At 47.0% G+C, this 27,143-nt stretch overlaps 1 protein-coding gene across 1 annotated transcript in view; it reads left to right on the top strand.

Moving 5' to 3' along the window:
- Nucleotides 1–16,613, top strand: part of PAK1IP1 (PAK1 interacting protein 1) — a 322,418-nt gene extending 305,805 nt beyond the window's left edge. Inside the window, exon 10 of the mRNA XM_069613439.1 lies at nucleotides 15,861–16,613. Coding sequence (XP_069469540.1) covers nucleotides 15,861–16,030 — 170 coding nt within the window. The 3' untranslated portion in view covers nucleotides 16,031–16,613. The remainder of the gene's footprint in view (nucleotides 1–15,860) is intronic.
- Nucleotides 16,614–27,143: the final 10,530 nt, after the last annotated feature.

Below are 27,143 nucleotides of genomic sequence, written 5' to 3'. Positions count from 1 at the left end.
CAAGGACAGTGCTCTCGTTCTGTCCAAAAAACTTTGTGTGAAAGGCTACCCAGCTAAACTGGTAAAGACGTCCTTTAAAAGGGCGTACAACAACAATCGAGAGGCTTTATTAGAGAAAAAGAAAAGAGATGACAAAGATAATCGAATCGTGTTTGTCAACACTTTTTCAAATTTGTCATACAAAATCAAAGGCATCATCTACAAAACATGGAGAAAAGTCTGACAAATCCATTCCTCCTCCACTTGTGGCTTTCAAGAAAAGTCAGAACATCAGAGAGATGCTTATTAAGAATGACATATCGATTAAGCATATGGCAGGACCAAGACAAACTACTCTGTGGGGGATCCCACCGGTGAAGGGACACTTCCCCTGTGGGAAATGTGTAATGTGTGCCTCTACCAAAGAAACTAAACCGATAATGTTGAACTCAACCACCAAGTGGACACTTAATGATATGACCAATTGCAACACAGAGAATGTTGTTTATTTAGTCACTTGTCCGTGTGGACTACAATATGTTGGAAAAACAAATAGGAAATGTCGCGCACGTATGGTAGAACACCGGAGTTGCAAAAAAAATCAGATTTTAATGGCACCTATGGTCAAACATTTTGTGCAGATGAAACACTCCCATAAAGATTTTAGGTGGGTCATTTTGAAGAAAATTGTTGGGAAGAACAAATCAGAAACAGACAGAAAAATGATACTGTTTGAACAAAAAATGATCTTCAAATGTCAAAGCCATATCATTGGTCTTAATGAAGAAATTGATAGGCAGCACATGCACAAATAATTGGGTAAAGGTGTGTTATGAATAACTGTCTCTATCCAGTAATCACCCAGGCCCTCTGAAAAAGGTTTCCATTATGATGACTGGTCAATTCTGTGAATCCTGAAGTTGTGTTGTGCCATTGACTGTTCTGTAAAAATACTGTTGATGCACCATTAGGATGGTTCATAAAAAAGAGATATATTTGGTGTCTGTATTCTCCAGTTACATATTCACTATTTATTTGGAGTGGGAAATGTTTGGTCTATGCTGTAAAAAGGAAATATGACTGGATTTTTTCCTGTTTTTCACCATGAAATCTAGTGCTTATTACTAACTTCAGCTTTTTAGAGGTCTGGTATTTACTACCTTTTTCTTTGTCTATTTACTGGGGGCAGTTTAAGTCTGTTCTCTATTTCTATCATCACTCACATTTATCGTAATTTACTTATTTCAAGTTGTTCAATAACTTGTTTAATACTGGGCATGTTACAGTGGTTCTATTCTGTATTGAAAAAGAATAGTGTTTTGTAGTGTGTATCCGGGTTTACCGACACGTCCAAATACGTCTTATCTCGAATGTAACGCGGGTGCTCAGTCCTCTTTTTACTTCTATGGAGGACGAGCTCTGCAGTCTGCTTTCCATTGCGGTATTACATTGTAATTGGTTTATTTTTTCCTGCGCGGAGTACAATCCGTACGCAGTGTTGTTAGACGTGATACTTGGATAGTCACTGTTGTCCCTGCCCGCTCAGACCGCTGTTATTGAAGATTGATGTGGAAATCAGGTATATATAGTGTGGCCACGGCTTAAACATTAAAGCTAGGCATCTATAGTCATATTTTAGTGACCTACAGTGATAGCATGGTGACGTTTGTTGTTGTGTGTTTTTACTGTTTTAAGGTACCTCACTTTGAAGGTGCAGTGTCAATTGATAGAAAAATCGCTTTGGACTGTGAAGGATCACGGTGGAAACCTGGCGGACAATCATTTAGTATATTAGGAGGTATTATAGCTGCATTAAAACTAGCATGGTGATGGGGACACCTGTTAGTTGCACTACAGCACGTCCTTGTAATGCATGGCACAGTCGTTTGACTCTTTATGTGGGTGTGCTTGGTATAGGAGTTCCTATAGTTCGCACTCTCAGAATGAAGGGCACAAGATGGTGCGTAATATGGTGCTAGTGGTATAGTGGTGATGTTTTAATGTGGTCCCAGCTCGACATACTACAATGGTTGTGTCTTTTTTTTGCAACACTGGTTAGGACACTGGGCTATTCAAGAGCTACTAAGGAACATTACTTAGACTTGATTATTGGAGTCTACAGCTACTAAAGTGTGTATTGCAACACCACCACTACAATTATCCTACTCTGAGATATGTAGTCGTTTTTGTAGAGATTGTGAGGCAGGGTTGACGGCAACCCATGGACCTCACCCAGTACATTGCAATTAACTAGCATGTTTACTGGGATGTTGAGCTATGTGTTTGAGCTTTTTCTGACTTTCAAATATGGATGAGGGTGACATACAGTGATAGCCCCCCTTTTCTTTCTTTTTATTTGTCTGACTTTAGGAGTATTATTGAAATCTCCATGTGTGGCCCTGTATTGCATGGTGAAAACTAAGAAAATTGAGTTCTTCCCCTGAAGAATGTTCGTGCAATTAGTGCAATTTCGAACTGAAACATGTCGGGATTGGGATCTGCCTGAGTTAATAAGACTCAGCTTCGGAAGAAGTGTTAAAATCATTTGTGTGGTTCATACTGTGTTGTATTCATTGTATGTGGTATTATATACATGTGTAATTTGTACTGGTTTTATACCTACCATGTTTTTGTTTTTGATACTATGGAAAAACATCATGTACTGGGTCTATTTTTTCAAGACTAAATGTACAGGGAGGGTTTCTTACCTCAGACCATATGTATAGATCAGCAATTTTTGAAAACATTGAATCTGTCTCCTTTATATATAATTACTTGTGGTCACCCCCTCACCAAGTGAGAGAGAAAGTATTCGTAAGGAGTACTGTTAGCCTTTAATAAGGTGGAACTCCAGATTCAATTATTTACTTTGCCAAAAGCTGGTTGGGATCACCATGGCTAAACTGCAATAGTAAAGTGCAAATTGCAAAATATGAACAAAACAAACAAATGAAAATAGCAGTAACTAAATAAAGTACAAAAAAATAATATATTAAATAATTACAAGTGCAATAGTGTGCATCGTTGTCTCTATTCGCTCATAAAAGCCCATAAAATGTCTAAATCTGACCTGGCCATGTCCTCCTTTCGTTCCTTACTCCTAGGGTCATCAGCAGCTCTTTGTCCTTTTGCAATCCATTAATTGACAGGGGATGGGGTTGAACTTCTTCAATGGTGGGCCAACGAGATTAATAAATAATAAGGATGACATGGTGTCAGTATGTAGGGATGCTCTTGTTGATGTGCAGACAAGATTCATTTGTGAAAACCCTCGTTCACACTCAGCAGTGGAGATAGCAATAGTGTTCACAGCTGTCAAAAGTTCCTTGTAGTGTCTATTAGCTTCTTTTCCACCCACCTCCCTATGTTCCTTGTAAGCCCGAATGGTTTGACGAGTGTCACCAATGTCAAATCTTTCACACAGAGACTCTATCTCACTTTCTCCATACATGGGTGGTAACTCATCTGGCCAGTACTGCTTGTACAAAACTTTGAGTTCGCTTATTAGCTTCTCGTACGCAACTTTGTTTTTAGCAGCAGCAGAACCGCCTGTAGACATACAAAACGACTCCGTACATTTTCTGCAAGACTGCGAAAAAACTGTCCATGTTCAATTCTTTTGTCGCATGCCTTTCCTTCATGCAGGGTCACTCCTTGGAAACTATTTTCTTCTATGGCCTTCTGGCACTGGGAAGAGTGTTTTCCTTGCCTTTCTACCATTGCCTCAAACACTGATATTTGTCGGCAAATAGCACGATGTGCATCAATGATCGTGTAATCACGCTTTTGTAAGTCAAGAGACAATTCTGATAACTCTTGAAGTGCATCAAACATAATGCCAAGATTACCAACAAACTGCACAGACGAAAGGCGCCTACATAGTCCCGTGTACATGTTTTGTGTTGTGCCATCACGAGAGCCATCACTAGATGCCAATGTAAAGTGTTTGTAAAGCGCAGGATAAGCATTCCAAACAGCCTCTACTGTTCTGTAGCTTGAGGCAACCCAGTGAGTATCTAACACACTTCCTATTTTACAAAGCTGAATGTCAGGAGCATCTGCACATTCTTTTAGCTGCAAACAATTTTTCACAGATGTGCTAAAAAGAGAATACAGTTTGTCTAGCAATGCTTTGAAATGATTTGTAGCTCCAATGTCTTTCATGACATCGTTGACTACAAGTTCTAAGCGGTGTGCTGAGCAGTGCCAGGCTACAATATTGGGAGAAATTCTTTCTTGTAACCTTTTCACAACCCCGCTATTGTGGCCAAACATTACTGATGCTCCATCACAAGCGACTGACACCAGACATTTGGTAAGAAAGTCCTCACTAAGTTTAATTGGGTCCTTTTGGAGCGAAGACAGCAAACTGTTCACTATACCTTCTGCAGACACATCACTGAGCTTGATAAGGTCAACAAAAATATTAGCTGGAGACTCCATATCCTGTAGCTGAGTACGTAGGTACACAATGAAAGCACTTTTTTTATTTAAGGCAGTTGCCTCATCCAGCAAAAGGCTCACCTTAGGAGAAGAGGCAACTATTTTGGCAAATGTCTCGTTTCATTTCCGATGAAATGTGTTGCTGTATACTTGAGCAGGCCACATTGGAATGTAAAATGTGTCCCATATCTAGCCCATTCAATTGCTGGCAGTCTATCTCGGATTCAAAACCATAGGCTGGCCTGTTCCGTTTTGCTTCTTTATAAGCCGTTTGGAATATTCTGGCAGTTGTTGCTATTTTCCCTGCCTGGGCTCTAGAAGTTACTTTAAGCAATGTATCTTTTTTTGCCTGCTCTAATATTTTTGATGCAGCAACGTGTGCCTTAGTTGAAAAATGTTCGGTAATCTTCTTTCGGAAGGATCTTTGTTGCTTGTCTTTGTTGGTACCATATGAGCTAACAGTACACTCAGTCCATTCTTTAGACAATTTCATCCCATGTGTTTTCTCTGCACCAAAGCTATTGACTTGACGGCAAATGGTGCATCCAAGAGTGTGTCCTCTAACAATCAACCATGGGTACTTGCTTTGAAAAAATTGTTTCTGGTCCAGCTTCCAGCCTTTAGGGAGTTGGCCTTTTGTTAAGGGAGCTGAACGTTGCAGAAGAGATAATTGACCAGATTCCAGCATGCTAGTACTTGGAATTTCCGTGTCACTGTTGTTTGGTAGTTCGCGATCTTCAACAGTGATACCAGCAGTGCCGCCCAGTCCCTCTCCGAGTGGAATGCTTGCTGTCTGGATTTCTGTATGAATGTTGACAGTAGTCGTGCTGGTGGTCTCATCTAGTGTTTGTTCTCGTTCTTCACAAACACTATCTGACCGTTTACTTCGCTTGCTTGTAGGCTCATCTGTGCTGCATTTTTTACCAGGTTTTGAAAAGTATGAAGAAATTTTCTTCTGGGCTCCAGACATTCTAGGGAAGGAAATGAGAAGTAGGGATAATCGATATCATGGGATTCCTTCCAAGTTTCGATACACACAATGATCAGGCGAGGGGTCAGGATAGGACAACGGACCTCTTAAGTGCTTCAAATGGAATTGAGGACTGGTGAACAGCAAATGTATAATAACAAAAGCATATAAATTATAATTATGGAGCACACATGGAATGCGCTTTCCATTAGAGCCGGGCTAATAAATACAAATGTGCACACGTTTGACATGTCCTGGCTGAAGAGAATACTGCAAAAAGAAATCTAACAACAAATACCACATGGGTGGTTTGTAAATGGCTGCAAAGTGCCAGTTGCCTCCTTTTATTCCCCAACACACCACACTGAACCATACAATTTTGCAACTTTTGAAATGTCGCTCTGTAGTGAATTACCCATGCCCGCCTCCATTTTTAAACAACACCCACTTTCCTTGAGTCAGTAAAACAATTACACCCCACTTATGCTTGGTAACGTACTTCTTTCTTACCTTGTTTTCAGGGATGACGAGGATGCAGCGTACGGTATCACACAGCACCCTGCGACTCTCAGACTCTGACTGCCACCACGATGAACGAACCTCTGAAGTCGCTCACTGCAAACCTAAAGGGGGGCAAAGGCACTAAGTCAATTAAATTGCAAACCGCTGGCGTGATACCTGTATGCTCAATAGGAAATTCAACTGCTGAAGCAGAATTGGGATATTTGGGTTCATACAAAAGGCACGACCATTGCCCCTTGAACTGTATGCACCAAACATGAGGGTGGGAAAAAGAAAGCCTCATAGGACACAGTGGGCCAAATCTGTACCTATTGCAAGAGAGACATTTTACTAACAGGGCAAACATTCTATGACCGGTTGGACTTAACATGACAGGATGTTACACTGCACAATATTTTACTGACCTCTATCATAGCACCCGCAGACATATGTTTGACTTGCCTTCAACAATGCAGAGGGGAAGAAGAGGGTAGAGAGACCCTTTGCAGTGGAAGTCGGGTGACATTACATTATTTGCCCAGGATAACACACTTATGCTGAACAGCAGGCACCTTCCAGGGTGCTGCGAATGCTTCATAAATATACCTAAAAGCTTTACACATAATATTGCTGTCAATTGAGAAAACTAGAGCAAGGGCCCCGCCACCCCCCAGTGTGAATTTGACTGACCTTATTTTACATTATTATTGCTGCCAGGCCACCGTCAGTGGCCGCAATAATAATGTAAGGCAATTTAGCGTTAGGCTGCCTCAGCCTGCAAGGGCCTAGGCAGCCGGTTAAGGTTGGCTAAGTTACCTATTATTATTGCACCCGCCGCGGCGCTGCCGGCGGTGGCTGCAATAATAATGTAAGGTGAGCGACTGCGGTGCCGGCGGCAGCCTTGGTTGGACGAGTCCCTAGGCAGGCTGGGCAGCCCTAGGTCGTCCGACCAAGGCTGCAGCAGTGCTGCCCCGCCCGTGCGGCGTTACTTAAGGCGAAGCCAAAAAGGTACTATCTATAAGTAACTAGAAACAAAGCTGGAGTCGAGGGTACACGCCGATGAACGGAGTCCACCCACTTTTTTCAGATGGTGGACTCTGTCCACACTGAGCTAAAATGAGAACCATTGAATCACTTGTATTGAATTAAAGCCGACCTCGGGATTGAACCACAGTAATCAGGTTTGTAGGCCAGACACTTCACCGCTGTAGCCTGTATTATATAACCTGATGAAGATTAGCAAACAACTAAAGAACTAAAGGTAAAATGTCGCATTTTGGTACTGCAAGTCCCAGGGAAAAATGTTGTATTGGTTCATGGAGTTCAAAAGTGCACCACTTTTAACGTTTTCAAAAACATTTTTAGAAGAAAATATCCTCTCTGGGTTTTGTGTGTGCGCGCGTTGTTTTGATGAAAGGCAGATGCCATTCGTTTTGTGCAATTTGGGTGGTTGTACAAAGCCAATTTAATGAAATGTACATACTTCACCTTGATATGCTAATTTCTGGTGACGTCACATATCCCATTGCATTTGTTGATGAGTCCCCCCACTTTAATTTTTAGGGCTTGACCCCTGACTAGAAAAATGGTTTGCTGAAAGAATTAAATCTGTCAGCTGTGAGAAAGACTACGTATGTTTGTGCGCAGTTTTTCTGCATACTGTGGTGTTCTTGGCACCAGTTGGCAGGCTGATTCCCTATGCAACTGCGACTTCATATAAACTGAACTTTCTGCTGAGGAAAGCTTTCTTTATCTACCCCCCAGCTCTGAGCAGGCCTGTCGCATTGTTACTTTTCCTGTCACCCACAGCGCAAGCAAAGTCCCCGAACATCCCTGGGACTGAGCCAGGTTTGGGAAAGGCCTAACCCTCCAAGGAGTTGGAATCAAGGAAGTGCTTTTCAGCAGCAGCGCGAGTAGCCAAATCATGAAAGAGAGAGATCAGATCCCTGCACGGATGCTGGCTTGCAGTTCTGTGGGGCATTATAACACCATCAGTGAACCCGCTGCCGTGATAGTGAACGGGGAGGGGAGGGGAGGTCTGTGTTCTAACTCGGGATGTGTCCCATGCAGAACAGGGGTTACGTTTTGTTATTTTGCGTGGTGTTTGTAAATCGCACATCTCCAATGTGTTGTGCACACATCACTCGCGATGTGCTGTAGTGGGTTGCAGCTGCAGCGAGCAACAGCGGGTCGCTCGCAATCTGCTGCGCTGATGCTGCAGAGATGCTACAACATTTTTGTCACTTATTTACACACAAATTAAGCACTGGCTAAAGCGCACACCCTTAGACGCTTAGATTGTGGTCTGGTGCTAACCTGTGCTGGGACAGTAGCCACTTCCTCTGAGTAAATGTGTATTCACTAATCCCGCCATATAGGGCCACAATTGAGGGGAGTGGGTGCATGACAAAACTGACCCTAACACTTCGGTGCATACAGCATTTCAGTTCACGACCAACCCATCATTCGCTGGACAATATTATAAACCCCTGTACAGCTTGTCAGTTGTGCAGTATTATGGTGGGGAAAGATGGGGTCCCAGGTTGGGTGTGTAGAGTCTGAATCCGATGCTTTGAGTGTGATTATGCTGCGGTGTATTGAGCGGCCTGTCTGGGCTGAGTTTGGTGGTGTGCTTATTGCACCCTGCTCGAGTAGAAGTCGTGGGTCATTGACCCAGTTCACTTTAAGCTGGTGTGCCTGCCGTGTATCTAATTTAAGCTGAGTGTCTTCTGATTGATGCAGACTGCGGTCAGCGGTGTGTGTACGAAGTAGTGCCAGAGTTGATGCACAACACACCTGGGTAGAATGAGATGGTGGCAGCAGCGATTGCTCTTGTTAAAGGCCGCTTCGCTTGGTGTGCATGTAATAAGTCATGTCATTTGTTTTGAGTAGCACACATCTGCACTTCTATCCCATTATAATCTTTGTCAATGTGTTTTGGCTAAAATGCGGAGCCCTGCTAATTGAGATGCCCGGTGCCCTAGCACTGTGCGTCGTAGGTATGCAGGGCGGACATTACAACCCCGATTTATGGATCTGAGCAAATGGGTATTTTTGCAGTGCAACGTCAGTGCAAAGTTCTTTGTGTACTGCCAAAATGGCTTTGCCCTGCAATAATACACTTTGCACAGTTCCATGAATCAGGGTTTAAGTGTGTGTGTGCACTAGCGAGAGCGCTCGGTGGGCTGATGTACCTATTGCAGTGGTGGTACCCGGTGGGCTGATGTGCCTATTGAGGTCAATAATTATCCTGAAAAGCCTGCTCTGCTAAATACAAGTGCTCCTCACTCACCAAATGCTCATGGCGCAGCTTAGAAAAGATGTCTGTCTTAAAATAACCAGATATTAGCAATGCGTGGGAGTATGGTGTGAAACGGGTAAGTGGAGGCAGAAAAGACGGTGAAAGTACGAAAGAGGCATGCAAGAGAATCATGGGGGGGTCAAGGGGATGGAAGAGGTAGGCTTAATAATACAACTAGACAAGGCACAAAAAAGACAGCTAATGCTGTATGGTGGTGAGGCGGAAACCGATATCATGCACAGAACAGAGCACTACAGAGTGAGAACGATGCCAGTGGGTGTTATGGTGACTAGATGTGTCCATGTTATGTGGATTACCATGGTTACTGTTCTTGTATTTCCTTTAACAGGCCATTGCATTCTGGGAGGTGTAGTCTTCATTAACTTCAATTGAACACATTGGATTCAAGCACTCAATGTTTTGTAGCGGAACAGGGTGTTGCAGAGCAAGTTTGGAAAAGGTATTGAGGTGAGCGATACTGAGATATTGTCGAGACACTGATTCAGTGAAACCCGAGGAGGTGGGCAAAAGTGATACAGCTGGAAATTAAGCCGAAGAGGAACCTGGAGGGATGGTGAGAGAGCAAATATAATTGACGAGGGGGAAAGTTGGATGCACTCAAAACCTGTGTATAAACATGGCAGGGGAGATGGTGAAGGAATGAGAAAGAAAAGAAGAGAAGGGCGGCATAGAGGGATAGCAAATAACAAAAGCGATGGAAGGAGGAATGAATAAGTGAAGAACAGGTGGCGGTTAGGGTGGTAGTTGCAAAGATTGAAATGCGAGGGAGAGAAACAACCACAGAGAAGAGAGATGGAGAAATGGACAAAGAGAGAGACCAATATTATATGGTAAGAAAAGAGAGGGTGCAGAGAAAAAGGGCAGAATATATAGGGTGAGGAAAGACAATGGGAGAGAAGGTTAGGGCAAACGCGTTATCGATCTGGGAATTACAACAGGGAGGTTACAATGTAATTCCACTAGATCATGATGCTTTAATAGTTATCTATTTGGATCTTAATTGAACGCGAAGCTCCGAGAGTTTTGACGTTTTGAACCATAACTGTACCTTTTCTGGCTGCAAAATGATTCTAATCAATGTGGGGTCTGGAGGGACCCCTCAAAGGTTAAACAAAAAAACAGGCAAATAAATACATGAGATGAAGGCGAGGGGTTTTGTGGACACGAGAAAGGGGCGAGTGCAGCTTGTCGGTCCTGGGCGAGCAGCACCCGCTGTGAAGGCGCCTGTTCCGTCTCTGCAAAACCGACGGCCCGTTTCCGAGTTCTGTACGGGCTCCGAGAGGGGAGGGGACAGAATAGCACAGCGGGGATCGGTGGGTAACAGTGCACGCAGATTTGTTTGGAAAGTGTCCTTGGAGCAGCGCCGTAATGCAATGAGCTACACACAGCTACACAGTGCGCACTGCAGGCTAACTCTGCCACAGCCGCTCCGCTCTCATTGCCTCGTGGCCTGCCTGCCAGGCCAGCTCGGGTCAAATCCTGAGCCTGCAGCGGCGGCGGGCATGACGAACGGAGCAGGCGAGGCGAGCAGTCTGCACGCCCCAGTTGCCACAGCGCGCCTGGGTCACAGTCTCACAGACACCGGCCCAAGGCAGCAGTACCGGTCCGCAGTCAAAGTTGGGGGTTGGGGGAAGGAAGGGGCTAGTTACTTACCGAGTTGAACAACAGCACACTAGGCCAGCCAGGCCTGCTGCCTTAGAACTTAAGCTGCGCCTGCAACTTGTAAGTAGGCTGCGCACGGGACCACGCAACATGTACAGGGGCAGGCTTTCCTTCCTCACGAGCCATGCCTTAAGTGTGTACCTTGTGAAATGAAGGTGGCCTACCTCGGCAACAACAGACCCACGTGAACCCCCGCCTGAGAACAGCCAATGAAAACTGTACATTCTGTGTTACTATACAGAATGTATCAATACTGCATAGTAACAACAGAATGTTGGTTTCCATTGGCTGTTTGTGTCTCATAGGCCCGGCCAGCAACCAGCCATGGCCTGCAACTGCAAGCAGAGCCAACTCGGAATAATTTATGATCTTACAGTTTGGAAAGCTGAACAAACTAACTAATTACACGTGCGTGCCCCAGCCCCAGCCATGTTCCGGGCCCCAAAAAAAGACTGCCGGTGGCCAACACCGCCAACCACCGCCACAAATTAAGCACTGCTCACAGCAAGGAAGTCTTCTAGTCTCAATCAACTCTACCCTCTCTCCTCTTTCCGTCCTACCCCATAAGCCTTCCCAACCCTGGCTCTCCCCTCACCTCTTATCCATGCGTCATCTCCCTCAACTAGAGCGACGTTGGCTCAAATCCCCCACTCATTCCCACCAAACCTCTTACTTCTCTTATCACTCTTTGATTCCTGTCTTAACTCTGCAAAATGTTCCTACTTTTCAAACCTCCTTCACTCGCAAGCCTCTCACCCTCGTCGTATCTTTCAAACTCACTCCCGCCTACTCTCCCCTCTTACCCCTGAACCCTCTTCTTCCTCTCCTCTCTCTCTCCTTCTGACTTTGCAGAATTCTTCTCTGCTTAAATTCTTTCTCTTTGCCAAAAAGTTAACCCTTCTCTACCCTGCTCCCCTCCCCCTCCTTCCCTCCGCTCCCCCTCTGCTTGCATGTCTGAATTCTCTCCAATCACTCCCTCTGACGACATCCTCCTCCTAACTAAATCCCACCCTACTGCTGCCCCTTCTGATCCCATCCTTACCCTTCTTATTCCCAATATTTACCCCTCTCTTATTCCTTATCTAACCTCCTTCCAAATCAGTCTCTCCCCGGCCTCCTTCCTGCCTTCAAGCATGCCACTATTATCCCTATCCTGAAGAAACCTTCTGCTAATCCCCTTCTTGCTTCCAACTTTCGTCCAATCTCACTTCTACCTTTTCTCTCTAAAATACTCGAACGCTTAGCCTACTCTCAGCTCTCGACCTTTGTCATTAACCTCTCTCTCTCCTTCCCCCTTCTCATTCTGGCTTCCGCCCCAAACATTCCACTGAGACCGCTCTCACCTATGTCCTTAACTCCCTCCTCACTGCTCATTACTCCAAGCAATCTTCAATCCTCATGCTCCTTGACCTCTCTGCTGCCTTCGATACTGTCGATCACCCCTTACTTCTCAATACTCTTTCCTCCTTTGGCTTCAATGGCTCTGTCCTTGCCTGGCTCTCCTCCTACCTCTACCAATGTTCTTTTGCTGTCTCTTGGGGTGGTCGAACCTTCCCTCTGGACTATGGTGTTCCCCAAGGCTCTGTCCTTGGTCCCTTCTTTTTCTGTCTTTACACTTCACTTCTGGCCCCTATCATCTCTTCCTTTGGGATCTCTCACCATTTCTACACTGATGACACTCATTTATATCTCTCCTTTACGGCTGACCTACATCTAAAGCTCTCTTCCTGTCTTACCACCATTAAAAACTGGATGTCATCTCACTATCTCTCTCTTAACACTGATAAAGCTGAAGTATTATTCTTTCCCTCTAACACACTTCCTTCCTCTACGCCGCCTCCTTCTATTCATTTTCTAACCTTCCCAATTCCACCCATGCTCGTAATCTAGGCATTTACTTCCACCCTTCCCTCTCTTTTTCCCATCATATCTCCCTTACTTCTCGCACATGTCGCACCACCTCTTTAATATCCGTAAAGTCTGTTCCTCTCTTACCTTCCATGCTACCAAACTTTTAATCTCCTCTCTCATATTTTCTTGCCTCGTCTATTGTTTTTCCCTCTTCCTTGGTCTCCCCGCCTCCCACCTTGCTCCCCTCAAATCCCTTTACCACTCTGCTATGCGTACCCTTCTCTCTCCCCTTGACTCCATCTCTAACTCACTATCTAACCTAAGCTGGCTTCCTCTCCACTCCCAATTTAAATTTCACTTCCTTTGTCTTGTCTTTAAATCTCATGACCTTGCCCCTCCATATCTCTCCTCTCTTCTCTCATTCCACACTCCCTCTCGCTCACTTAGCTCCGCTGATCTCTTCTTACTTTGTTTCCCCACCCCCTTGTGCCTCTTCTGAGTTCCGCTCCTTTCAGCTCCTTTCCCCTTTACACTGGAACTCCCTGCTTCTTTCTATCCACTCCATCCCTACCTATGCTTCCTTCCGTTCCTCCTTGAAATCACTCCTTCATTCCCCTCCCTGAAGCCCTATTCCCCCTTTTTTACCTTTTCTCCCTCTCCCTCTAGTACCCCCATCTTAGTTCTATTCATCTTCCCCCTTCTTTCCTATGACAGCTCTTCCTACTACTCAATTTACTCCCTCATCCTTCCTTCCCTATCCCCCTCCTCTCCTCCTTCTACTCATATGCAAAGTGTTCTACATACTGTTTTTTGGTTTGACTCCTGTATATTGTTTGCTTCTACTGTTCAATGTTTGATGTATTCTTGTTATACTGTAAAGCGCCTTGGATTAAGGTGCTATATATACAGTACAATGCAAGGACGAGTCTGGACACAAAGCTGATAGATAAACTAAGTTTTCTTATTGGAGAGCCCAGAACAGCAAATACACTATTGGCAAAAATACTGAATAGTGACAGGCTGTTGTCAGAGCGCTCTGAGGGTGTTTGCTCAGAGCTTATATTATATAGCATCGCATAAGTGTTATCACTAATATGTTCTTACAGTTTCATAATGGTAGGTTTTACTTTCCATGACGTTTGTAGACATTGTATTATGGAAAGCAGCTTCTTGTGATGAAGCTTTGAGGTTACATGCAGAGTACATTGTGTGGCAATATCAGTAGGCATCCTTGCCGTAAACAACTCTTATATTCCTTATAAGGTGATACTGTAGCCAGCTATAGAGAGACATTGCAAGACGGTGACTGACGTTTCCCGGTGCGTGTTACTGGGTATTGACCTGGCAGGCTAAGGTGTGTTGTGGGCATGTTAGTGCCTTCTTGGGGGTGGTATAGAGTGAATTCTCTGCAGGACAGTGGACCATGTAGCATATTCGCTATTGCCAAAGTCCTGCACATGAGCTGTTTTATTTCATTCAGCAACACTGTAAAAAGTTGGTTTGTTTGTGGTTCGGTCTATCGCTGATTATGCAGATATATATGGCAGCAAAGGGTGCATCGCATGTCTGACAATATTACATATGTGGGTGCAAGTATTGTATAATGGCTATTTTTTTCTAGTTCAAGGTTGAGGTTTAGTATGAGAAAACCGTTGTCGTTAGATGTCAGAAGCTTGAGTGCTTAGGTTTTGGTGAGGTTTGGTTAAACCAGTTAAGGGGCCTGAAATTAACAGGATCCAAGGTTGATTTCCGGTAGTTGCCCTGTTTGTCTTCAGCAATTCCTGTTAGGAACCGGATTTTGTCTGACTAGAATAGTTGTATGCTTTATTGGTTCCACTTCCAAGGCCTTGGAGAAATTGCCTCAAGAAGATGTCCCTCCCTCATTTACAGTTTGGTTGAACTTTCTGAAAGGCCTAATTAGTTGTACACTTGATAAGACTTTATGCTGACCCATTTGTGAGGCAATTCAGCCAGACCTCCCCTTGATAGTTTCCTAGCATTTGCTTGCATGTTTATCATGAGATCAGCCCATTCCAAGGCTGGTTTCGGATTTGGAGTCATATCTGTAATTATGTGCTGGTGAATGTGAAACCCGCTCCCCCATTGGTCAATTTCTGGGCTACTGTTAGATTGTCCATTGAGGTTATGTCAGAATGAAGAACACGCGCTCTGTACTTTATAAGTATATTTATTTAGAAGTTAACAGGTAAGTATGAAGGCAGGGAAAAGGCATCCACCGGTCCAGATAACAACTGAGCAAGCTCCCAACTGATTCTCAAGGGAACGTTCCCTGACTACGTACATAAACATTCCAAAGAAACATTCTCAAATGGAGCTGAGCTTACTTGCATTTCAGTATTGATCTTAACAGCTACACAGGATGGTATGCCTTTGAAATCTCATATAACCTGGAAATTGCCCAATGAAGGGAGTCTGTGCCATGTCCACAATCTGCAGTGCCGGCAGTACCCACAGCACAGTGTTCACGACCCGCTTCTCCCTCGCCCCTCTGAACATTGCTATGTGCTGCCAGGCGCAACCTAAGGAGTTCATACAACCACCCAGATTTCCTGTTAAATGCTCTCGCTGCACTCGGGCCTTTAACCTGGCCTTCAGCGCCCATAATTCCCTATATGGCTCGCGGGCTAGGTATATAAAGCTTAAATATGATTACTGTTCTGGAAGATGGACTAGATAACATACTGCTAAGGTGATTAAATGTATTTTATTTTTATTAAGATGTAAGTCTATGAAGTCCCACGTTTCATTGATAAGCATGAAGAGCAATGGCTTGGTCTGTCGTCCTCATACCGCTCTTCATAATTCATATACTCATGGATGATCAACAAAAATGGAAGATGTCCGCCTTCGAGAAAATTGAAACCAATTACTTATACTGTAACACTTTATTACTGTTGCAAACAAGACAGCCTTTCTTTCCATACAGAGGCAAGGAGAACTATTTTCTGCTCATAAGAACGAGGGGGAGGTAAAGGAATGTGTGGTAGAGTAACTATAGTGACTGAGTAACTTGTACTTTTAATGACAGACAGGGCAGCCAATACTGCTTTTTGATCACTTTCCAATTGTATAAATTAAATGGTGATCACATTAATTTCTATTTTGTTGTAGCTAAGAAGCCTGGCCCAAAGCCCGAAAAGAAAAAACAAAAGCTTCAGTTTGCTGAACCGAACAATGCTGATAAACCAGAAGAGGACAGTCCTGGGGCAGAAGAGACCAGCAAACCAGGGGCGCTAGAGAAAAAAAGGAAAAGAAAGAAGAAAAAACCCACAGGAGAATAAATTGTTAGGAATTGGGAAAAACTTTCAAATGCATATGGAATTATTAACAGTGCATTTGTGTGCAATAACCTTGCTTTGTTGCAGTGGTGTCTCTCTTGCTCAGCTGTGCACATTGATCCTGTTATGGGGTAGGGACACATCCTATCCACATAACAAATATAGCCAGTGACTCCCTGGAATGAGGCAGTGTTTTAATTGTACTGGTACCAGAGAGGAAATATTCGCTGTAGGGGACAATCGTGTGGAAAAACTGTTGTGTAGTTGCACTTTCTCTACCACAATGTTGATAGGAAGATGCAAATGTAAACCTCAGCACCTTCAGAAGTTTTTAAAATCTCACTCTATATTTTTACCACATGTAATGGACAGTGACATTTATAGAGCAAATATACCTTTTTAAAACTCAAATTACCGAACTTTATATGTTTATGATAGAGTAATGTGTGTGATTTAACACTTGGTTCTCATCATATAGCCCTCTTGTGTTTTTGCACTGATTTGTCCTCTGTTTCCAATACTCTCTCACAGCCAGTTTGAAACCATTAAACTGAGAACCTTGCTGTTAAGTATGGAAAGAAACAAAGTTTATAGTCAATATTTTGTGGGATCTGCCGTTTGTATTGTCAAACTCCAATTTAGCCATGACTGCTGGAGAGAAAATGTAGTATTAACAAATGATACCTTTTTTTGTTTCACTTCGCTCCTGTCCCCAAGCTACTCTGATCCATTGCATCTACTGCATACCTAGCACATTACTGGACTGATATATTGCATTCACCTGCATACCTAGCACAGAACTAGATTGCAATTTTTTGTCAGGTGGGAACAGTGAAGCAAAGTGACAGAATTTGCCTACGTACCAGCACATAGCCAAGTTGACTTGTGTGTGTACCTGCTCACATAGTTAGATTGCCTCATTCTTACTGGTAGAACAACTGCATAGCTTCATTGTATTTGCTCCGACACCAAACACTTAGCTAGGCTGTTTCAAGCCGTCTGCCTGCATACCAAACACAGAGGTACAATGCACCATTGTGCCTGCCTGTATAGCAATTGCATAGTGATCATGTTTATCTGAACACGTAGAACATAGCTGGATTACTCGTTGCGCCCTCTACATAACTGTATAGTGGCTGTAGTTTCCTGCACACCTAGGCAATAGCTAGGTTAACTCCTGTTTAGCTTCATTCCTGGACTGTTCCATTCTATCTGCCAAGTACCTAGCACATACCTAGACTGATGAGATTTGCCTGCACACCTAGTAACGTGCTAGATTGCCTCACTTTGCCTGCTTGCAAATGCATAGTGATTGCATCTTCCTGCACTCGTGGCCAGACTGATGAACTGTTTACCTGGTACGTTGCTTGAATGCCTCATTGTGTCTCCCTGTATACTGAGCACATAGGCATTTTCATTGTGCTCGCCTGCATACAGAGCACATACCTAGGTTGCCTGCATATATCTAGAGTGATTCATCATTGTACGCTTTTGTCCCGTCCCCTCTATACTGCATGGGTGTCCCTTCCAAGGGACAGGAGAAGGAACCTTTGTCACTAGAAAAAAAACTTTTTCCCCTTTAAATTTATAGGCATGCTGGGGTGTGGCCCAGGGAGCATGTGTTGCCCCGATTATGCCCTCTGGTGCCACACCCCAGTCCCCTTTTCTGCGTCTACAGGAACGGGCCAAATTCACCAGTGCTTCTGGGTTTGGCTCCGGCCATGTTATTCCACACGCAGATACTTCTTCTCTTTCTTTCTTATCATTCAGGTGCTTGGTCCTCAGACGTCATGCTCTTCCCTGGGGCATGTCGACTTCCACAGGGTTCAGCAGGTGTCCATCCTGCAACAGGCTCTTCCCAACTTCAGACCCCCATGCCCTCTGCCTACGTTGCCTTGGCCCTGGCTGGCAAGCTTGCTCAGCGTGCAACGCCCTGTCATCGAAATCGCTGAAGAACAGACTAGCCATGTGGAAGGAGCTCTTCCAGAAGTCTCCTCCAGAGGACCTGAAGAACTTTGTGAAACATCAAGCCAGGCCCAAGGTAGGGCCTCTATTTTTCCATCTCACCCCGCAAGGGAGACTCCATCCCAAGGACTCGTACGCGTGGGAGGGACCGCTCAGGTCCTTGTACCAGCATGTGCCCCGAGGCTGCTTCAGCTACCGGCCTACAGGCCGAGGGATCTTCGCATCCTCCCTGTGACCGTGTTGAGGGACCGGAAGGATCTTGTACCGGATTTTCATCCGAGGGGCTACACCCTATTACCGGCAATACGTCCGAGGGGGTGCCTAAACGCAGCTCTACTGACCCCTGGGATGAGGGTGTCACACCTACTGGGTCTAGGCCCAAGGAGCAGGGTAGGCCTCGTGATCCACACTCAATGTTAATGTTGAAGGACATTTGTACCTTGCACTATCACCACCGAAGTGGTCCCCTGGCGCTCTGGCGGCTCTGAAAAAGGGGAGGAGAGGGGGTGGGTTAGTGGGAATAAGCTGGAAAAGTGCAAGAGATCAGTGATGTGCTGTTGGCAGCCTCAGCCTGGTGGGTCCGTTGGCTGGGCTTGGGGTGTTTTCCGGTCGATAGTCGTGTGCTGTTGTGCAATTCTATGTGTGGTTTGTTTTGTTGTTGCATTGTTGTGAAGTTTGTGTGGATTGCTGCGTTTAAGGCTTGTGGTTGTGTTTGGTTAAAGTTTCAAAGGTGTATACAGAGGGATGATGTTGGTTAGTTGGCATTGCTGTCCTTGCAATTATGGGATTCCATCTAGTTGTGGTACATACTGACATTCACATTTCTATCTAGATGCGACGCAAGCTAGGGTTCAGAATTCCATATGAGTGTGGCACATGCAAACAATCACATTTCTATCTAGATGCGGCGCGAGCTAGGGTTCAGAATTCGAAGTGTGGTGCATGTTAAGAATAGAATTTCTATCTAGATGCTGAATTTGTGGCACATGCTAACAATCACATTTCTATCTAGATGCGACGCAAGCTAGGGTTCAGAATTCCATACGAGTGTGGCACATGCTAACAATCACATTTCTATCTAGATGGGGCGCAGGCTAAAGTTCAGTTCCCTACATGTGTGGCACTAGATAAAATTGGCAAGTAAGTTCATGTGCATCACAAGGCGACATTTACAATCCATTTACAGTGGTCATAGGTCTTCCTAAGTATGTCTTGTTTTAAGTCTATGGCAGTCTATGCTATGGAAGGTAAGGTAGAGTGACAGGGGCTTTCTGGAGTAGAGTGATTGTGAGTGTGGAATGGGTGGGGTGTAGAGCAGTTTTGTTGGTGTCTGTCATGATGCCTACCCCCGGGGACCCAGACCAGGTCCAGCAACCCCGGAAGCAGGCATCAAGTTATTTTGAGCAAGCCCAAAAACCCCTGCTAGGGGCTGTTTGGGTGCGGTCCTGGTGCCTATTGCGCCAGGCTCATTGGAGAGTCAGTCCTGGCGCCATAGGCGCCAGGCTCATAGAGTAGAACTTACCTGATGCAGACCATGCTGCAAGCTTACCTGATGCAGACCATGCTGCAAGAGCTCCAAGCCAAATGAGGCTTGGAAGGGACTATTTTACCTAGGGACTATTTTTTTTACTCGGGTGGGGCTGGGGAGGAATACTTACCTGGGACTACTTTGGAGGCTATTTAAACCACGCCCGAAGAGCAGCACACGCTTCGCGTTATTCTGCATCCAGCAGCGTAATGGTCACTGTGCCTGCAAGTCTGCATCCAAAAAGGGAGAAAGCAAGAGAAAAGGTTAGAACAAGAGCAATACCTTTGCCCCTTACCTGAATTCACGATCCATCGCGCATTCGAGCTGGAAGAAAGAAGTTATTTTATGCGCGTCGCCTCGCCTGCTGCAGCGCCACGCTGAACTCACCGGCCTTTGCAGCATCTTCACATTCCACCGCATCCTCCTGCATGTTCCCGCCACATTCCGGCACCTAAGGAGTAGACGAGAACAGCAAGGTGAGCCAAGGGAATACACAGAGGAATATTAGTTATCCCCCCCCCCCCCCTCCTAGACTTACCTGATTTTACCACCGGGGGTACTATTCCTCTTCACGGGTCGGCGCAGCTTCCACTGCATCTTCGCCGAACCCCGGCCCCTAAGGGGAAACAAAAGGACAGCAAAGTGAAACAAAGGGACTATCAAGGGGAACCCTCCTCACCACAATAGGCTTACCTGATTTTACCGCCGGAGGTATTATTCCCAGAGACTTCATACTTTCTCTCAGCGCCTGAATAAGGGAGAAAGCAACAGGTTACATATTGACATTATTTATCGAACTGTGTTGGAAATACAAATCCTTACCAGAATATTACTGGTTGCCACGAGGAACTCTTCACTAGGGTCAAGCTGCAATCTGCAAGGAATCGGTCAAGAGTGAAAGTCAGACTCTTACGAACTACATACTTTTCAGAGTCAATATTGTTCTGGAACTCACCAATTCCTTCGAGCCAGTCAAGCAACTGGTTATCAAAGCGCCCCTGCGCTCAATGCAGGATGGAGAGCTCATCTTTTCAAACCATCAGGTGAGACTATAAGAGGGGACATCAGAGGTGATCTGTGGGGAGAACAGCAGGGATGGGATGTGGGGGGGGGGGGGTTTACACTCAACTCCACGGGTGGTTAATTCCCTTTCTCCATTTGCAGAAGAATATTCCTACGGGCCAAGCAAACGAAGCTAGGTGGGCCAGTCCAGTCCGTCATCTCGGCCCTACGCATCACATTGGTGGAGACTGCAGCTGTCCAGTTCAGATCGACGCCTCTGTGGGAGCCAGGTGAGTGTAACAGTGTCTGGCTTCCTTTGCTTCCCCTGCGACACCTGCAGCTGTATTCCAACATGTCCTTGCATCTTCATCATACCGATGCCATGCTGGCTGCCGCTAACCAAAGGTTATGGGGGGGAATTGCAGACTTCCTTCCGGAACTCCCTACGCAGAGCCAATCACGTTTTAAGGCAGGACTGGCTGAGGCCAAGCTGGTGGCGCAGGACCTCATGGCCACTGTGGCCCATATTGACCCCTCTGGCTGTGCCATCTCTATCGCCACGGACATGAGAAGGACAGCCTGGCTCCAGGCAACAAAATTCAACCCGAAAGTCCAGGACCACATATTAGATCTGCCGTTTGAGGGGCGGGGTGGACCTCTTCCACTCATCCACGGACGAAGAGCTGGACAAGAGGAAAAATAGCTCACAAACGGCCAAGTCTTTATTCATCTTGACAAAGACCACGCCCAAGTCGTACACCCAGTCACAGCAGTGCTATGACAGGTGGCGTATATACGGAGGGTTCTGCGGCTTCAAGGAACGGAGATCCAGGCAGCCTGACTGCTTGCTGTCTCAGAACACATTGGTGGAGACCGCAGCTGTCCAGTTCAGATGGACGCCTCTGTGGGAGCCAGGTGAGCGTAACAGTGTCTGGCTTCCTTTGGTTCCCCTGCGGACACCTGCAGACACGTCCTGGAGCTGCCAATGTAGGAGTCGCCCTTTGCCCCGGGCCCTTAGCCGCAAGGCTGGACCAAGCGAGCCGAGCAACCCGGCGCAGGCATGTGACAGGCATCTCAACAAAATGGCTGCTGTGCCAAACATGGGCACCCGTCCGACACCATTCCTGGAGTTCAGTGAAGAACAAGTGTCAAGGTGGGACTGGCCACAACCAGGTATGTGGCTTACAGCCTATCCTTTATTTACGCAGGGCAGGTTCCCTCTGCGTCCTTACGGGCAGGGTATGCTGCAGCAGCCTCCTGATACCCTGCCGGTACCCCCTAACACTGTACCAGCCTGTGAAGTGGGGTTCTTTGAGAGGTTCCTCGAGCTCATGAAGTCACCTAGGATGGGGGTTATCCTCAGGGATGCCATCGTGGACGTGCTCGCTACGATGCTACCGGCACCACGGGCTCCTCCAGTGCCCCCTGCCCCGGCGCAGCCTCTGCCTCCGGCTCCACAGCCTATTCCTCAGGCGGTTCTGTACCAGCCTCCACCTCAGCTTATGGCTCCGGTCTCCGTACCCCCAGCCTCCGGCTCCCGCTACTCCTCCAACTACGCAGGATCCTCCTGACCCACAGGATATGGATGATGAGGATCCTGACACGCCATCCTCAGCCAGGTCCTTCCACGAACTTCTTGCAGGGCTGGCGGAGTACCTGGGCCTCCCTCAGCCCGAGGTTGAGCATCCGGCAGAGGGGGTTCTGGCTGAAGTCCTCACACGATGCCCCTCTGCCAAAATGGAAATTCCACTGCAGGCTGATGTAGTCTCCCTGCCAAAAAGGGGTTCGCTCAAGCCCCATTCTGTTCTGCCGGTGAATCAACGCCTGGACGCCAAGTACAGGCAGATGGAGGGGGGTACACTCTTGCTATCGGCCCATCCTTAGCCACACTCCTCGGTGCTTGCTGCAGCATCACTATACTCCAAGCCTCAGTTGTACTCTGCCTCCTCAGCGACTCTGCTAGGCAAGGAGGAGAAGATCTTGGAGGTGTACGGGAAGAAGCTGTATTCCAACGCGTCCTTGCATCTTCATCAGACCGATGCCATGCTGGCTGCCGCTAACCAAAGGTTATGGGGCGGGAATTGCAGACTTCCTTCCGCAACTCCCTACGCAGAGCCAATCACGTTTTAAGGCAGGACTGGCTGAGGCCAAGCTGGTGGCGCAGGACCTCATGGCCACTGTGGCCCATATTGACACCTCTGGCTGTGCCATCTGTATCGCCACGGACATGAGAAGGACAGCCTGGCTCCAGGCAACAAAATACAACCCGGAAGGCCAGGAACACATATTAGATCTGCCGTTTGAGGGGCGGGCGGACCTCTTCCACTCATCCACGGACGAAGAGCTGGACAAGAGGAAAAATGGCTCACAAACGGCCAAGTCTTTATTCATCTTGACAAAGACCATGCCCAAGTCGTACACCCAGTCACAGCAGCGCTCTGACAGGTGGCGTATATACGGAGGGTTCTGTGGCTTCCAGGAAACGGAGATCCAGGCAGCCTGACTGCTTGCCGTCTCAGAACCGGCGCAAGCAACAAAAAAGGGTGGGGCAGGGAGTAAGGGCTTTTTCCAGTCCCCCTCCTCTGCGACAGCCTTCGAGGAAAGAAGGCATGACACGTCCCTCCGGGTCCACTTGTCTCCAGTTTGGGGCAGGCTTGCTCTACATGCACATTTCTGGCGCCAGAATTTCGTGCACCCCTAGATCCTCTCTGTAGTATCCACGGGGTACCGTCTACCCATCCCATCCCAGCCTCTCCTCCCTCAAGTTGGGACAGCAACTCTTCTGGCTGAGATCCGGTTGCTCGTAGAAAACTAGGCGTGGAGGAAGTCCCAGCCTCTCAGCGAGGCTTGGGCTTTTACTCCAGGATTTTCACCATTCAAAAGAAGAACCAGGCGGGCCTGAGAGTTGTGCTGACCTTTCCACCCTCAACCTCTCCTTTAACCCTGCAAGAATTCAAGATGGTTACGCCAGTTTTTTGTAGCTGAGACATTGTGCAAGGGAGACTGGATGTGCTCCCTGGATCTGAAGGACGCGTACTGACACGTCCCGATTTGGCAGCCCCATTATTCTTTCCTTCGGTTCAGGATCATGGGCTACCATTTTCAATACAAGATCATTCCTTTTGGCCTCAACTCGGCCCCCAGGGTCTTCACCAGGCTCACGAATACAGTGGCTCCCCTCCTCAGAGTGCAAGGCCTCCACATCTACCCATACTTCGACGACGGGCTTGTCAGGGCTACATCTCCGGAAGCAGTTCACCACTCTTCCCATTCCCTTATGAACACGCTGCACGATCTGGGCTTCTCGCTCAATCTCAAGAAGTGGCAGCTGCAGCCCATGCAGACTCTGACATTCTTGGGCCTCATCTGGGACACATTCTCTGAGAAGGTATTTCTGTTGGAGGACAAGATCTTGGCCATCAAGAGGGCCACCGCGCACTTCCTCCTCAGAGAGGTGACCTCGGCTTGGTGGTACCAGCATCTCCTGGGTCTCTTGGAGGCAGTCCTGCACTTTGCGGCCTCATGGAACGAGGAGCGGGGCTCTCAATCCGAGAGGATCAGCGTTACTCCATCTCTCTACCCGGACCTAACATGGTGGTGCATGGACTGCAACCTACGGACGGGCAAGCCCTTTCGGCCGCCCAGTCCGCCATCACTGACTCCTTGCTCGAGGGCTGGGGAGCCACCCTGAACGATCTCTTGGTCCACAGCACCTGGACTCGACAGGAGCAGGAATACCACATCAATTGGTTAGAGCTGAACTCCATCTGGCTAGCGCTCAGAGCATTCCTCACACTTCTCAGGGGCAAGGTTCTCCTCATCCAGACAGACAACTCGACCAGCATGTACTACGTCAACAAGCAGGGAGGCACCAAATACTCTCCTGTGTGCAGACTGGCAATCAGCATGTGGGAGTGGGCCCTGGAAAACATCTACCTCATGGCAGTCCACCTCCCGGAGGAAGCCAACCTGGAGGCGGACAGGCTCAGCAAGTTGGGAGTGGACAGTTATGAGTGGCAGCTAAACAACCTCATCATTCAGGAGATCTTCAACAGGTGGGGTCATCCCCAGGTGGATCTCTTTGCCACCAGGCACAACAAGATGTGCCCTCAGTTTGCCTCCTAGCAGGGACAGGGCCCAGGCTCCCTGGGCTACGCATTTTGGCTTCAGTGGAACAGCATGAAGGCTTACGCTTTCCCGCCCACTCGGCTGATTCACAGAGTGATTTGCAAGATCAAGGAGCCTCGCCGACTCAACATCATTCTAATCATTCCATGGTGGCCAGCCAGGCCATAGTTTTCGGAGCTGCTCAGCCTCTCAGAGATGCCTCCGATTCACCTCCCAACGGGCCCAGCACATCTTCTGGTGCAGCAGGGGGGGGGAGGGGAGGGGAGGGGAGGGCAGGGTCATGCACCCCGCGCCACAGAAACTAGCCTGCACAGTGTGGTACCTGAGCCTCTCATAGGCTAATCTGGAAATCATACAGGGCGCAAGGAGCAAGGCTACCAGGGCCCAGTATAAAAGTAAATGGACCAGATTCTGCCACTGGGCATGGAAATCGACCCCTTGGCATGTACTTTGCACGATGTGCTCTCCTTCTCGGCACACCTCGCCCGCTCTGGTGTGCAGGTGGACACCTGCTGTACATACCTTGCACCCATTGGGGTTTACAGGAACTCTGAGGAGGGGGATATTCTCCTCCTCCAATCCTATCATCAGGAAACATTTGCTGGGGCTCGCAAGGCTCTACCCGTCCATCAAGAGGCCGCACCCTGTGTGGGACCTCAACATAGTCTTGGGTGCCCTGGTGCACAAACCTTTTGAGCCAATGGCGTCCGTGGACATCAGGCTGGTCACCCCTCAAGACGGCCTTGCTAGTCGCCCTGACCTCACCTCGGCTCGTAGAGTCAGTGAAATACAGGCGCTGGTTTCCTCGGAACCATATACTACCTTTCACAGGGACAAAGTAGTCCTGCAAACACACCCGGCATTTCTGCCCAAGGCACCATTTGCTTTCCACTTGAACGAGGAACTAGTCCTTCATAGGTTATTTGCTGATCCCAAGGAGGAAGCACAGAGTGCTGCATTGCCTGGATGTTAGGCGTGCCCTGAAATTTTACTTGGACAGGACCAAGGGCTTCTGCAAATCGGACACCCTGTTAGCCTGGTCTTGTGCCTCCGAAAGTGACCATCAGGCCTCCATATCCCGCTGGATGGTCTCAGCCATCAAGGAAGCGTACAAGGGCCAGCACAAGCTGCTTCCGGCCAACATGCACGCCCACGCAGTCGGGGCCAAGGCAACGGCCATCGCATTCCAGCGCCATGTCCCTTGGCAAGTCATAAGCAGGGCGGCCCCTTGGGCCACTCCCTCGGCTTTCTGCAAGCATTACTGTTTGGATGCTAGCTCTAGGTCGGATGCGGCTTTCGGATAGGCGATTCTCAGGAACCTATTTGCTTATGGAAGGTCTCCGATCCACCCTGTGGCTACATTCAGTTGTAATTGCCATGCAGTATGGAGGATAGTGGACGGGATGTAAGAGTAATTATAAGTTACTCACCATAGTGACTAACGTACTCTTAGTCATTAGTCCCCTTTCCTCCATACGTCCCAACAACTTCCCCCCCCCTAATTATTCTGGTGTCATTAGGCAATGTTAAATCTATTGTTGATGTGTCAATGGGTACATTGAGGTGTGGCACATGCTCCCTGGGCCGCACCCGCGCCTCTAACTTTAAAGGGAAGACGTTTTTTCTGGTGAAAAAGGTTGTCTACCGTCCATTGATAGGGACGCCCATGCAGTATGGAGAAAAGGGGACTAAGGAATAAGAGTACGTTAGTCACTATGGTGAGTAACTTATAATATTCACCTGCATACTTGGCACAGAGCTAGATTGCTTCATCATGCCTGCCTACATATTAGTTGTATAGTGATTGTATGTGCCTGCAGACCTGTGCCAAGCTTGATTGAATCATTATTTACCTGTGTGCATAGCACATAACCACACTGATTGTTTGCTTGACTTACTGAACTCTTGCATACTATGCACATACAGATAATATTGTTTGCCTTCTTACCTAGCACATATCCAGACTGATTAAATGTGCCTTCCATACCTTTCACCTAGCAAGATTAGTTTTCACTGATAGTGTACATAACAATTTGCTTAGTCTCTTAAATTGAGAGGTGTAACCGCAAGCTCATCTTAGAAGAATTCTTTGCACAAAATCACCCCTAAATTGACTTTCACCCGTTTACAATCTCAAGAATTTACACCAATAGCACCTCGAGGCATGATTCGAATTGGAGGGCAAGTATCACTCCATTCATCTCCTATCCATTACACTCTACTCTCACCCGCTAATCATTTAATCTATAAAACCCAACAACAGTATGCCTAGACACTACAATCCTGAAACGAAGGAAAGAGTTGAGAACAGCCCTAGCCACTCCCTCAGATAAGTCAACCAGAGACTCTAAAGGAGTTCTCTTCCCTCAGCAGACTCCATTGAGGCTGGATTACATGTTTGGGGATGTTTGTGGTCTCGTGCAGAATGGATGTGTCCAAGCAGTTTGGACTGGACTGCCCCTTTTGGTGTGAGACAATGCCTGATTTGCATAT

This window comes from Ambystoma mexicanum, chromosome 5p (genome assembly GCF_040938575.1).
Source record: "Ambystoma mexicanum isolate Mex_15411 chromosome 5p, UKY_AmexF1_1, whole genome shotgun sequence".
NCBI lineage: Eukaryota > Metazoa > Chordata > Amphibia > Caudata > Ambystomatidae > Ambystoma > Ambystoma mexicanum.
This window is presented reverse-complemented; position numbering and strand designations above follow the sequence as displayed.